This window comes from Neoarius graeffei, chromosome 18, assembly GCF_027579695.1.
Source record: "Neoarius graeffei isolate fNeoGra1 chromosome 18, fNeoGra1.pri, whole genome shotgun sequence".
In the NCBI taxonomy this organism is placed as follows: Eukaryota; Metazoa; Chordata; class Actinopteri; order Siluriformes; family Ariidae; genus Neoarius; species Neoarius graeffei.
In genome coordinates, this window is record NC_083586.1 from 26,753,132 (window position 1) to 26,767,972 (window position 14,841).

Sequence of the window (14,841 nt, forward strand, 5' to 3'; positions counted from 1 at the left end):
AGAGGCTATTCCATGGTCACGCGAAGATATGAAGTTTATCTTCGAGTGGTGAATGGATATATCACGAGTGAGCAAAGCGAACAAGTGAAAATATTTTCAACACAAGAAGATAAACTTCATATCTTCACACCACCGTGTAATGTTCTTTATATTACATGGACACATCCACAAAAAGGCGACACGGTGGTGTAGTGGTTAGCGCTGTCGCCTCACAGCAAGAAGGTCCGGGTTCGACCCCCTTGGCCGGTGAGGGCCTTTCTGTGCGGAGTTTGCATGTTCTCCCCGTGTCTGTGTGGGTTTCCTCCGGGTGCTCCGGTTTCCCCCACAGTCCAAAGACATGCAGGTTAGGTTAACTGGTGACTCTAAATTGACCGTAGGTGTGAATGTGAGTGTGAATGGTTGTCTGTGTCTATGTGTCAGCCCTGTGATGACCTGGCGACTTGTCCAGGGTGTACCCCGCCTTTCGCCCGTAGTCAGCTGGGATAGGCTCCAGCTTGCCTGCGACCCTGTAGAACAGGATAAAGCGGCTAGAGATAATGAGATGAGATGAGACATCCACAAAAAATATGCAAGTTAATCAAAAGAATTTTAATTTTGAACCAGTTATCCATTTTGACAATGCGTGTCAAGTCAGCGGGAAAACACTGATGACGAGCTGGGATAGGCTCCAGCTTGCCTGCAACCCTGTAGAACAGGATAAAGCGGCTAGAGATAATGAGATGAGAATGAGCATGTCTTATGGATACAAATGTGCTGTTATTGGGAAATGATGATGATATTTTCAAATATGATGTAATTTCAAAGAAACAGATTTTGTTCTTTTTATAAACCTAGTCATTTTCTAATTAATAGCATAATTAGTGTTTTTTAATCTTTGTGTTTGTTTACAATATTAACCATTTTCAGCTCCTAAATAATCGCCTTCCTCTACTCTGAGAAACCTAAGGTTATGAGAAAACTGTAGTCTGTGTGAAATTTGCAACTTAAGTTGAATTCTACTTACTCTTTTATTCTTCTCCCCCAATTTTTCACTTTGTTGATACAGTACTGAACTTCTTCCTCAAAGCGAGCCCCTTTATTTAACTCTGTGTGTGCGCGCATGAGTGTACAGTGCCTTGCAAAAGTATTCATACCCCTTGAACTTTTTCACATTTTTCCACCTTACAACCACGAACTTAAAAGTTTTTTATTGAGATTTTATGTGATAGACCAACACAGAGTAGCACATAATTGTGAAGTGAAACGAAAATGATAAATGGTCTTCAAAATTTTAAACAAATAAAAATCTGAAAAATGTGATGTGCGTTAGTATTCCCCCCTGCGTCAATACTTTGTAGAGCCACCTTTTGCTGCAATTACAGCTGCAAGTCTTTTGTGGTATGTCTCTACCAGCTTTGCACATCTAGACACTGAAATTTTTGCCCATTCTTCTTTGCAAAATAGCTCAAGCTCAGCCAGATTGGATGGAGAGCGTCTGTGAACAGCAATTTTCAAGTCTTGCCACAGATGCTCAATGGGATTTAGGTCTGGACTTTGACTGGGCCATTCTAACACATGAATATTCTTTGATCTAAGCCATTCCATTGTAGCTCTGGCTGTATGTTTAGGGTCATTGTCTTGCTGGAAGGTGAATCTCCTTCCCAGTCTCAAGTCTTTTGCAGCCTCCAACAGGTTTTCTTCCAGGATTGCCCTGTATTTAGCTCCATCCATCTTCCCATCAACTCTGACCAGCTTCCCTGTCCCTGCTGAAGAAAAGCATCCCCATAGCATGATGCTGCCACCACCATGTTTCACAGTGGGGATGGTGTGTGCAGGGTGATGAGCAGTGTTAGTTTTCCGCCACACATAGCGCTTTGCATTTAGGCCAAAAAGTTCAACTTTGGTCTCATCTGACCAAAGCACCTTCTTCCACATGTTTGCTGTGTCCCCTACATGGCTTCTTATGCCTGTCTTTCAACAATGGCTTTCTTCTTGCCACTCTTCCAAAAAGGCCAGATTTGTGGAGTGTACGACTTATAGTTGTCCTGTGCACAGATTCTCCCGCCTGAGCTGTGGATTTCTGCAGCTCCTCCAGAGTGATCATGGGCCTCTTGGCTGCTTCTCTGACCAGTGCTCTCCTTGCTCGCTCTGTCAGTTTAGGCGGACGGCCATGTCTTGGTAGGTTTGCAGTTGTGTCATACTTTTTCCATTTTTGAATGATGGATTGAACAGTGCTTCTTGAGATGTTCAGAGCTTGGGATGTTTTTTTATAACCTAATCCTGCTTTAAACTTCTCCAGAACTTTATCCCTGACCTGTCTGGTGAGTTCTTTGGTCTTCATGATGCTCTTTGTTCTTCAGTGTTCTTTAACAAACCACTGAGGCCTTCACAGAACAAGTGTATTTATGCTGAGAGTAAATTACACACAGTAGGACTCTATTAACTAATTAGATGACTTCTGAAGGCAATTGATTGCACTGGATTGTATTTAGAGGTATCAGAGTACAGGGGGCTGAATACTAATGCACACCACATTTTTCAGATTTTTATTTGTTTAAAATTTTGAAGACCATTTATCATTTTCGTTTCACTTCACAATTATGTGCTACTCTGTGTTGGTCTATCACATAAAATCTCAATAAAAAACTTTTAAGTTCGTGGTTGTAAGGTGGAAAAATATGAAAAAGTTCAAGGGGTATGAATACTTTTGCAAGGCACTGTATGTGCACCAAAATGTGCTCCATTGAATAATTGCAAAAATGTGTGATCATCAATTTAGCAAAATTTAATATGATTAAATTACATGATAATATTTGCAGTTCTTGGCTGTTTAGGTTTGACTGTGGGTCGAAAGGTGTCACTACCACCAGGCCCTTTGATCCGAGTGGAGGGAGAGGCGCTGTCGTTACGTTGTGAAGTATCGGATTATGAGGGCCCCATGGAGCAGGACTTTGAATGGGAAGCAACAAAAGGGTCAGAAACCATTCAGGTTGTCTCCACTTTCGACTCTTCATTTCCAGACCAGTCTTTAAAGGCCCGGGTGTTAACTGATGACATCAGTTTGGAAAGAATTGGAGAAAACACAGTGGAGCTGAGGATTAAAGAAGCCAGGCTGACTGACAGTGGCACTTTCACTTGCCGTACCCTCAGCACTGATTCTGTTATCAGTGGAAACTATGCGGCAGATGTGCTGCTGAGAGGTAAGTTAAGTTTTTAAAAACTTATCAAGTGTGAGACCCTTAAAACCAGCTCTGTATTTCAGTATTACATATTTCAACCTCAGAGTTTTGGTGGAATTCTCTGGCAGAATACAAACTCAGCAGTGTTTCAGTGGATCGAAACAAGTACTTTAAAAATACTGTCAAAACAGAGCAACGTTTGGAAAAAAAATAGCCATAAACATGAACCATCTAAACATCAATTATTGCTGCTTCTGAAGCAAAACTCTGTGTTGTGGCTCATCCAATCACATGCATTTATGAAAAGTAGGTCATTAGATCAGAGACTACCAGGCTAGGAGACTTTTTTTTTTTTAGAAAGGGGAGAATTTTCACAAACCATATTCATAGATATTTCATTTTAATTATCCTCTGTGATCTCATCTCATCTCATTATCTCTAGCCGCTTTATCCTTCTACAGGGTCGCAGGCGATAGGATGTCCATATCCTATCCCAGCTGACTACGGGCGAAAGGCGGGGTACACCCTGGACAAGTCGCCAGGTCATCACAGGGCTGACACAGACACAGACAACCATTCACACTCACATTCACACCTACGGTCAATTTAGAGTCACCAGTTAACCTAACCTGCATGTCTTTGGACTGTGGGGGAAACCGGAGCACCCGGAGGAAACCCACGCGGACACGGGGAGAACATGCAAACTCCACACAGAAAGGCCCTCGCCGGCCCCGGGGCTCGAACCCAGGACCTTCTTGCTGTGAGGCGACAGCGCTAACCACTACACCACCGTGCCGCCCCCTCTGTGATCTGATTAGTGAATTGATTAAATGGGTTGTTTAAAAATGTCAGTGATAAACAGAATGCTGAAAGATGAATGGACAGAGAAATATGTATTTGTACCCCGTGTCAAGTTCAGAACAGATGCATCTCATCTGTATAGAGTCCATGTCAGTATGAAACAAACCATAATCACAACAAATTGTCTTGTTTATAGCCATGAGCTAAGCATTAAAAGGTAACTGTTGTTGCCATTGACTCATGTTAGTTAATTGTGTCATGGGCTTAATGGCCGTAGGTGCTGGCTAGACCCGATAAGCAGACTCACATGTGCAGGAGTAGAGAAAAGAGTCTTTAATGAATCTGACACAAAGCACAGGAAGAGAGGTGCAGCAGCCAGGCAAAAATCAGAAATGGAGATAATGAGAATGGGAGCCAGTTCCAAACAGGAAGAATAAAACAATCCTAGGCAAGCACAGATGCAGAGAAAAAAATCAAAGAGTCCAGAGCACACCCCCACGGCAGGAGAATGAGCTCATAGCGAAGATGCAGGAAAAAAGTCAGAGTCCAGAGTGCACCCCTACAGCAGGAGAAGGAGCTTGCAGTCCAGACAAACAGTCAGCAAAAGATAATCCAAAGGGAAGGCAAAATAATCCCAAAGCGCTAGGCAAAGTAGCAAAGAAAAATCAAGAGTCTGAAGCAAAATCAGAGCAAAAATGGGGGCAAAAACTTGACATGAAGTGAAGATAATTCTGTATTGGGAGAATCTCTGAGAGGTGTCACATAGAGCCGTAGATGAGCCAATAAGAGACAGGTGTGCTGGCCGTCACACAGGGAAGGCTTGGGGGAAAAACAAGAGTGGAGCAGAAGACCCGGATCAGGGCCTACTGTAGATGTTCCAGGCTGCATCGTGACAGTACCCCCATCCTATCCTAGATGGGGCATTTAGGCTCTTGCGGTGGAAGTCTCTGATGAGTGAGGGGTCTAGGATAAAGCATTTTGGGATCCAACACCCCTCTTCTGGGCATGACCCCTTCCAGTTGACCAGGTACTGCAACCCCTGACCTCGCTGACAGACCTTTAGCAGCCTCTTGACAGTATAGACTTCACCTCCATTGATGAACCTGGGGGGAGGGGTCTTAGAAGTGGGGAGAAAAGACTGGAAACCAGGGGTCTTGGTTGAGAGACATGGAAGGAAGGGTGAACACGACACATGGACCTGGGTAACAACAGCCTGACAGTAGTGGGGTTAATGACTTTGGAAATGGAAAAAGGACCAACAAACCTGGCAGCCAGCTTACGCAAGGGAGCTTGAAGGGGAAGGTTGGCAGTGGATAACATGACCTTCTGTCCAGGATGATAGACTGGAGCTGGCATGCAGCGTTGGTCTGCCTTCCTCTTGTATAATTGGCTGGAGTGTAGCAGATGACGTCTGGCTCATGCCCACAACCTACGACAGTGTCGAATAAAGGTTTGGCTCCTCCTCCTCCTCCTTAGGAAAAAGAGGCGGTTGGTACCCAAGGCAGCACTGAAATGGAGTCAACCCAGTAGAGGATGAGGGAAGGCTTTTGTGCGCGTATTCAATCCATGGCAGGGCCTGGCTCCAGGAGGATGTGTTGCCAGATGTCAAGCACTGCAGAGTGACCTCTAAGCTCTGTCCATTCATCAAAGGATGGTAACCTGAGGAAAGACAAGGGGTGGCTCCAGTGAGTTTACAGAATTCTTTCCAAAAGTGGGCAGAGAACTGTGGACCTCTGTCAGACATGATGTCCAGGGCCAGGCAGTGAATCTTAAAAACATGGTAAATAAGAAGTTTGACAATCTCCTTAGCAGATGGTAGCTTGGGGAGAGGGACAAAATGAGCCACTTTAGAAAAACGATCAACAATAGTCAAGATGCAGGTATTACCTTTGGAACTAGGGAGACTGATGACAAAATCCATGGCAATGTGGAACCAGGGACAGCGAGGTACAGGTAGCAGTCTTAACAGTCCAGTCATAGGCTGGTTATCAGTCTTGTTTCTGGAACACACATTGCAGGCTGCCACAAAGGTCTTGAAGTTCTGGTATAGGGTTGGCCACCAGAAACATTGCCTGAGGATGGACAGGGTCTGGGCCACCCTAGGATGATAGGTGAGAAGCGAACTGTGCCCCCACTGAAGTACCTAGGAACATACAAGCCCGATTCCAAAAAAGTTGGGACAAAGTACAAATTGTAAATAAAAATGGAATGCAATGATGTGGAAGTTTCAAAATTCCATATTTTATTCAGAATAGAACATAGATTACATATCAAAAGTTTAAACTCAGAAAATGTATCATCTCATCTCATTATCTCTAGCTGCTTTATCCTGCTCTACAGGGTCGCAGGCAAGCTGGAGCCTATCCCAGCTGACTATGGGTGAAAGGCGGGGTACACCCTGGACAAGTCGCCAGGTCATCACAGGGCTGACACATAGACACAGACAACCATTCACACTCACATTCACACCTACGGTCAATTTAGAGTCACCAGTTAACCTACCTGTAACCTGCATGTCTTTGGACTGTGGGGAAAACCGGAGCACCCAGAGGAAACCCACGCGGACATGGGGAGAACATGCAAACTCCGCACAGAAAGGCCCTCGCCGGCCACGGGGCTCGAACCCGGACCTTCTTGCTGTGAGGCGACAGCGCTAACCACTACACCACCGTGCCGCCAAAATGTATCATTTAAAGAGAAAAATTAGGTGATTTTAAATTTCATGACAACAACACATCTCAAAAAAGTTGGGACAAGGCCATGTTTACCACTGTGAGACATCCCCTTTTCTCTTTACAACAGTCTGTAAACGTCTGGGGACTGAGGAGACAAGTTGCTCAAGTTTAGGGATAGGAATGCTAACCCATTCTTGTCTAATGTAGGATTCTAGTTGCTCAACTGTCTTAGGTCTTTTTTGTCGTATCTTCCATTTTATGATGCGCCAAATGTTTTCTATGGGTGAAAGATCTGGACTGCAGGCTGGCCAGTTCAGTACCCGGACCCTTCTTCTACGCAGCCATGATGCTGTAATTGATGCAGTATGTGGTTTGGCATTGTCATGTTGGAAAATGCAAGGTCTTCCCTGAAAGAGACGTCGTCTGGATGGGAGCATATGTTGCTCTAGAACGTGGATATACCTTTCAGCATTGATGGTGTCTTTCCAGATGTGTAAGCTGCCCATGCCACACGCACTAATGCAACCCCATACCATCAGAGATGCAGGCTTCTGAACTGAGCACTGATAACTTGGGTCGTCCTTCTCCTCTTTAGTCCGAATGATTTCCATAAAGAACTTCAAATTTTGATTCGTCTGACCACAGAACAGTTTTCCACTTTGCCACAGTCCAATTTAAATGAGCCTTGGCCCAGAGAAGACGTCTGCGCTTCTGGATCATGTTTAGATACGGCTTCTTCTTTGAACTATACAGTTTTAGCTGGCAATGGCAGATGGCACGGTGAATTGTGTTCACAGATAATGTTCTCTGGAAATATTCCTGAGCCCATTTTGTGATTTCCAATACAGAAGCATGCCTGTATGTGATGCAGTGCCATCTAAGGGCCCGAAGATCACGGGCACCCAGTATGGTTTTCCGGCCTTGACCCTTACGCACAGAGATTCTTCCAGATTCTCTGAATCTTTTGATGATATTATGCACTGTAGATGATTATATGTTCAAACTCTTTGCAATTTTACACTGCTGACCTTCTTTCTGATATTGCTGCACTATTTGTTGGTGCAGAATTGGGGGGATTGGTGATCCTCTTCCCATCTTTACTTCTGAGAGCTGCTGCCACTCCAAGATGCTCTTTTTATACCCAGTCATGTTAATGACCTATTGCCAATTGACCTAATGAGTTGCAATTTGGTCCTACAGCTGTTCCTTTTTTGTACCTTTAACTTTTCCAGCCTCTTATTGCCCCTGTCCCAACTTTTTTGAGATGTGTTGCTGTCATGAAATTTCAAATGAGCAAATATTTGGCATGAAATTTCAAAATGTCTCACTTTCGACATTTGATATGTTGTCTATGTTCTATTGTGAATACAATATCAGTTTTTGAGATTTGTAAATTATTGCATTCCATTTTTATTTACAATTTGTACTTTGTCCCAACTTTTTTGGAATCGGGGTTGTACACAAAGAGGCACAAACAGAACGGAACAGAAAGGTGGTCCATTACCTGGATCACAGGATAGAGTCTCCTGGACAACTTTTTCTACATCAAACTGAGCAGCAGCCACTAGGCAGTGGGCAGGAAAGATAGGTTCAGTGGCACCTTGCTGAGAGTCAGGGAAGAACTGCCTGGAAAGAGCATCTGGCTTGGCATTCTTGGAGCCTGGTCTGAAAGAAAATACAAAGTTAAAATGTGAGAAGAATAAGGACCACCTGGCTTGGCATGAGTTAAGTCACATAGCAGACTTGATGTACTCAAGATTATTGTGATCAGTCCATATGATAAATGGGGTCTCAGTCTGCTCTAACCAATGTCTGCACTCCTCCAGGGCCAACTTGATTGCCAACAGTTTCCAAACTCCTATGCAACAGTTGCACTCAGCAGGAGTCAAGTGGTGAGAGAAAAATGCGCAGGGATGCATCTTGCTGTCCTTAGATGATCTCTGGGACAGGACTGCCCCTACACCTGTGTCCGAGGCATCCACCTCAAGCATGATCTGAGCTACAGGGTCAGGAATTATAAGGACAAGTGTAGTGGAAAACTTGGTTTTGACTGATGTGAAGGCATTCTCAGCACAGTGATTCCAGTGAAGGGGGCATTTAGAGGATGTGAGCTCAGTAAGAGGGCCAGAATTATTCTGTCATGAGCCTAATGGCCGTAGGTGCTGGCTAGACCCAATAAGCAGACTCACATGCGCATGAGTAGTGGAAAGAGTCTTTAATGAATCTGACACGAAGCATAGGAAGAGAGGTGCAGCAGCCAGGCAAAAATCAGAAATGGGGAAAATGAAAATGGGAGCCAGTTCCAAACAGGGAGAATAAAATAATCCTAGGTGAGTGCAGATACAGAGAAAAAAGTTCAAAAGAGTCCAGAGTGCTCCTCCACAGCGGGAGAATGAGCTCACTGTGCAGAAACACAGTCAGCAAAGGATAAGATGCCTTCTAAAGGGAAAACAAAAATAATTCCAAAACGCTAGGCAAAGTAGCAAAGAAAAGAGTAGAATCCCATGCAAAACCGGAGCAACAATATGGGCAAAAACTTGACATGAAGCGAAGATAATTCCACATCGAGAGAATCGCTGAGCAGTGTAATATAGAGCCATCGATGAGCCGATAAGAGACAGGTATGCTGGCCGCCACACAGGGAAGGCTCGGGGAAAAAACAAGGAGTGGAGTGTAAGACCCAGATCAGGACCTAGATGTTCTGGGTTGGATTGTGACAAATTGAACCTTTGTTAGGAAGAAATTTAGTGTAATGTTATTCATTTCAGTTGAATATCATTTTATTAGCTAGCTGTTTTAACTGTCACCATGGAATGTCAGGGCTAACACATAATGCCAACAACTGGTAAGTGAAATTTGTCTTGAAGCCAAAAATGACAGCTGACCAGTGGACCTGTGGCTATTAAGACTATCATAGTTAAGGTATTGCTCATAGCTAGCCCACTACATTACTTGCTTGTTTTTCTACACACCCCACAATCTAGTCAACTAGCAGGCCTGTGGCCTTACCAGAGTCACTCAATCGCTGCACTGATGATGCAACAGGACCTAGGTGGTTTACCTCCATCCTTCTTTTTTCCTCCTTGTTGGGTAATTTTCCTTTTGCATGTTTTGTTCTAAATTTCCACATCCATCACTGTCAGACAAACCTCTGGTTCCATACTGCTAGTTCAATATTGTAGTAGCTTTTGCAGCCAGAGACTGAATCACCTGGAAGCTGAAAACTAGCACCAACTACATCTTTGTTGTTCCATCATTAACCATCTTGATTCAGACACCCTCTGTGCTGAATGTTGGCTGGCAGATTTAGACCCTGATTCAAAGTCTCATCTGAGCCAAGTACCACAGCCTAAACAGCTTGGAACTTACAAACATCCGTGTCCAACAAAGATTCATAAACAGAGTAATGAGCCCAGAAAACTAGTTGAGGCACCCTCATAATATAACCTGCCAATTTGTGCAATTCAACTGTGCCTTCCTTATTGCCCAAAGACCAAACTTCTTTCCTGTTCTTCATCCAAGGCCTGCAGGGATGTATACAACTGCATCTTGGAGATTTGTTCAAGCTGATAGTAAACTGACAATTGAAATATAGTGCTCAACTATGGTTTTAGTACCGCGCAGAACCAAGTCTGGATCAGCTTCTGTTAGCTCTTATAAGGTGGCAGGCTCGAAACTATTACAGCAACTCGCAAAATGGCTGTACTTTTTGCCTTGCCAATCACAAGATGTTTTGGACTGGCAGCTATACCATGCCTGGGTTTGGTGGCGCAAGCTTCACCTAATATGATAAAACACAAGCAGACTGTGTGCCTACCCTTGATAGCTGTATCACATGGTTGTGGTCGCACCAAGTGACGCACTAGTAAAATATTATGATGCTGCCTTACACATGCCACGTATGAGCAATACATTAATAATTTTACTGCTTTTATTGGAGCAATTGCTTTAATCTGCAGATTCAAAATGTGGGTCAATCTGCAAATTCCTCTATGGGTCAGCTGGTTGTGGGCTCGTTCCTAGCAGTTGGAAGCCAGGTGTGTTTGGCACAGTCCACATTGCGGGATGCATGCAAATCAACACTGCAAACTCTGCCCTGTGTGCCAGGGTACATCCTTCTGCCAAGGAAGTCTGCCATAAAAGACCACTTTTCAGCATCTCATAGCTTTGGCCACAGACACACATATGCTGAGCTCGTTACTTAGAAAGAGATAGAAGTCATATAAATATATGTGGGACAACAAGGCTCAGGTATGCTGCACTGATCCCCCCCCCCCCGGGCTCCCTCCCAGTACCCATGCTATAAGACATTTATAATTGAACATGTAGCATGTATAACTTCAGATGCCTCTGAAAAAGGGAACATTTGCTTTACCTTTACAATCAGCAAAATGTTAAATTAGATTCCAGTGTTTTGTATCACTGTTTGTGCTGTCTTTGGTAGCATGCATGTAATGGGTCTATGATTACATGACTTGTTATTTAAGGTACACACACAGGTTTTATTAACGAGGGGAAAAATATAGGTATGCTTCCGTGCCTTTTTTTTTTTTGGTGTCTCGTAAAAGTTCTTTTTCTGAAAACATTGTCAAGCAAGTCATTATTCAGTATAGGAAAAAAAAACCAGGTTATTCAACTCCGAGCAAACACAGAAATTTTGCTACATGCTGTCCAAATCTCAACATTAAATGTGTATGAGTGAGTATTTTTGTTCATTCATGTAAGCCTGTCACTACTGGTCCACACCTGTGCTAAAGATGCCTTAAAGTATTTCCTCTTTATTGTTTGCTTACAGTAATTCCTAATACACTGGTTGTGGTTCCTGAAGTACCAATGCCTTCAGTCCATGAGGGCAGACGAATTGATCTTCGCTGCAACATCACTCAAGACTTCAGTGAAGGAATTTACCTATCAGTTACATGGTCTGTTAAAAAGAATCAGTCACTAGAGCAGGATCTCCTTACGTTTGGACCTGATTCCAGTGTTACCGTTGGAGAGAATTTTATCCAACGCTATGCAGATGGTGAAATGCGTCTGCACCTGGACAATACTGGTTCCTATAGCCTGGTGCTCTCTGGAACACTGCCTGCAGATCAGGGGATGTATTTGTGTACTGCCAAACAGTGGACCAGAGAGGAGGGTACCTGGAACAGTATACAGGAAAAGAGTGAGGTCATTGGTGAAGTGGCTGTTATACCAACAGGTGAGGTCCAGTTAAAGAAAATGCTTTAGGATGGCATATGAATAGGTAAGTGGGTGCCAATTGTTGTACACTGTGCACAGCGTGGCATGTCTCTGGGGGCTCTCCAATTTAATTAATTTTCAAATTGTGTAAAACTTCAGTGCACTTCATTGCATGTTCATTGCAAATACCTTAAATGTGAGTTCTTTGTTCTCTATACGTAAATCATATGGTCATTATAATGAAATGCTGCTTAACGGGTACCAGTAGAGCATTCAAACACGATCGATATCTATGGTACAAGCTCTAATTATAATAATGCACACAAGTGCAGCCACCTGATTAGCTATCATTCGTAGCTTGAAGTGCTTAAAAGTCCAAACACACATGGGCTACCAATATGACATCAGTATGTGATGTCAAGCCATTGATAGCCAGATACTGGAAGTTAAGTGTAGCCCGTGTAAACATTCTTGTTAGCCTGGATTTCATCAGATGAAAAAGAGTTATCTTCAATTCAGTATGGACAGCAGAGAAACTGGATATCAGTATGAACCTTAGAAAAAAGACTATCTGTATCTGGGAAATGATTTCAGGTGAATGATTATTAGGTGATTTTAATGATGAAATTGGTGGTGTTTTGCAAGTGCAAAATCGGGAAGGCAGGAAAAAGGGTTTGGTAGCTATCAGGTGCCGATGTAGAAAGTGTGCCAAGCAGGAAACTGACATTGAATGTGTTTGTTGTAAAGAGCTTGAACATTTATGCGATATAACACAGGCACAGTCATTGAATTGTTTCATGGATAAACCCGGTTTGGAAACGTTTGTCACACACAAGCCTGCATTGGAAATGGACTATATACAGACCATGATAGCCTGTGTGTCGTATGATAGCATGGTAGCCTGATGTGAGAGGAACAGCACCAGATGGAGAACTCACAAATCGGTAAGCAGCCTATTATATATACAACCCCGATTCCAAAAAAGTTGGGACAAAGTACAAATTGTAAATAAAAACGGAATGCAATAATTTACAAATCTCAAAAACTGATATTGTATTCACAATAGAACATAGACAACATATCAAATGTCAAAAGTGAGACATTTTGAAATTTCATGCCAAATATTGGCTCATTTGAAATTTCATGACAGCAACACATCTCAAAAAAGTTGGGACAGGGGCAATAAGAGGCTGGAAAAGTTAAAGGTTCAAAAAAGGAACAGCTGGAGGAACAAATTGCAACTCATTAGGTCAATTGGCAATAGGTCATTAACATGACTGGGTATAAAAAGAGCATCTTGGAGTGGCAACGGCTCTCAGAAGTAAAGATGGGAAGAGAATCACCAATCCCCCTAATTCTGCGCCGACAAATAGTGGAGCAATATCAGAAAGGAGTTCGACAGTGTAAAATTGCAAAGAGTTTGAACATATCATCATCTACAGTGCATAATATCATCAAAAGATTCAGAGAATCTGGAAGAATCTCTGTGCGTAAGGGTCAAGGCTGGAAAACCATACTGGGTGCCTGTGATCTTCGGGCCCTTAGACGGCACTGCATCACATACAGGCATGCTTCTGTATTGGAAATCACAAAATGGGCTCAGGAATATTTCCAGAGAACATTATCTGTGAACACAATTCATCGTGCCATCCGCCGTTGTCAGCTAAAACTCTATAGTTCAAAGAAGAAGCCGTATCTAAACATGATCCAGAAGCGCAGACGTCTTCTCTAGGCCAAGGCTCATTTAAAATGGACTGTGGCAAAGTGGAAAACTGTTCTGTGGTCAGACGAATCAAAATTTGAAGTTCTTTATGGAAATCATTCGGACTAAAGAGGAGAAGGACGACCCAAGTTATCAGTGCTCAGTTCAGAAGCCTGCATCTCTGATGGTATGGGGTTGCATTAGTGCGTGTGGCATGGGCAGCTTACACATCTGGAAAGACTCCATCAATGCTGAAAGGTATATCCAGGTTCTAGAGCAACATATGTTCCCATCCAGATGACGTCTCTTTCAGGGAAGACCTTGCATTTTCCAACATGACAATGCCAAACCACATACTGCATCAATTACAGCATCATGGCTGCATAGAAGAAGGGTCCGGGTACTGAACTGGCCAGCCTGCAGTCCAGATCTTTCACCCATAGAAAACATTTGGCGCATCATAAAACGGAAGATACGATAAAAAAGACCTAAGACAGTTGAGCAACTAGAATCCTACATTAGACAAGAATGGGTTAACATTCCTATCCCTAAACTTGAGCAACTTGTCTCCTCAGTCCCCAGACGTTTACAGACTGTTGTAAAGAGAAAAGGGGATGTCTCACAGTGGTAAACATGGCCTTGTCCCAACTTTTTTGAGATGTGTTGTCGTCATGAAATTTAAAATCACCTAATTTTTCTCTTTAAATGATACATTTTCTCAGTTTAAACATTTGATATGTCATCTATGTTCTATTCTGAATAAAATATGGAATTTTAAAACTTCCACATCATTGAATTCCGTTTTTATTTACAATTTGTACTTTGTCCCAACTTTTTTGGAATCGGGGTTGTAGAAACTCGGTGTGTGCACGTGTTTATGTGTGTGTCCATACTAGCTATAAAGCCTATTTGTTTATGTATTTATTGCATGTATGAATGCGGGTATAGAAATGCAATGTGCCACAATAGTTTATATGGTCTGAATATAGGCTAGTGACAGTTTGAAGGCGAGTGTGAATTTATAGCAGAGTGGGGTGAAGCACGGGGCGAAGATCCATACTTAAGAGAATATGGTAATGCATCGACCTGATTTTTGATGGCTTTTGCAAGCGTATAGTACCTGATTGTAAGTGCAAGGCAATGTATCTTATAAACAATTGACCACCGGACAACGAAATTTGTATCTTTATTTACATAAGGTAGATGGGTTTTCATCCAGCACTTGTTTTAATTTGCTTTTTAAAAAAATAGCATGGGATTATTTACTAACACATACTCATCGGGAGCTCCACTTTTAGACAGTGCTTATGTTATACACATA

At 42.9% G+C, this 14,841-nt stretch overlaps 1 protein-coding gene across 2 annotated transcripts in view; it reads left to right on the top strand.

Moving 5' to 3' along the window:
• Positions 1 to 14,841, top strand: part of ptgfrnb (prostaglandin F2 receptor inhibitor b) — a 91,364-nt gene that overhangs the window by 16,656 nt on the left and 59,867 nt on the right. For both annotated transcript variants that reach the window (XM_060898617.1, XM_060898616.1), the window contains exons 2-3: positions 2,814 to 3,179; positions 11,430 to 11,837. In XM_060898617.1, the coding sequence (XP_060754600.1) occupies positions 2,814 to 3,179; positions 11,430 to 11,837 (774 nt within the window). The remainder of the gene's footprint in view (positions 1 to 2,813; positions 3,180 to 11,429; positions 11,838 to 14,841) is intronic.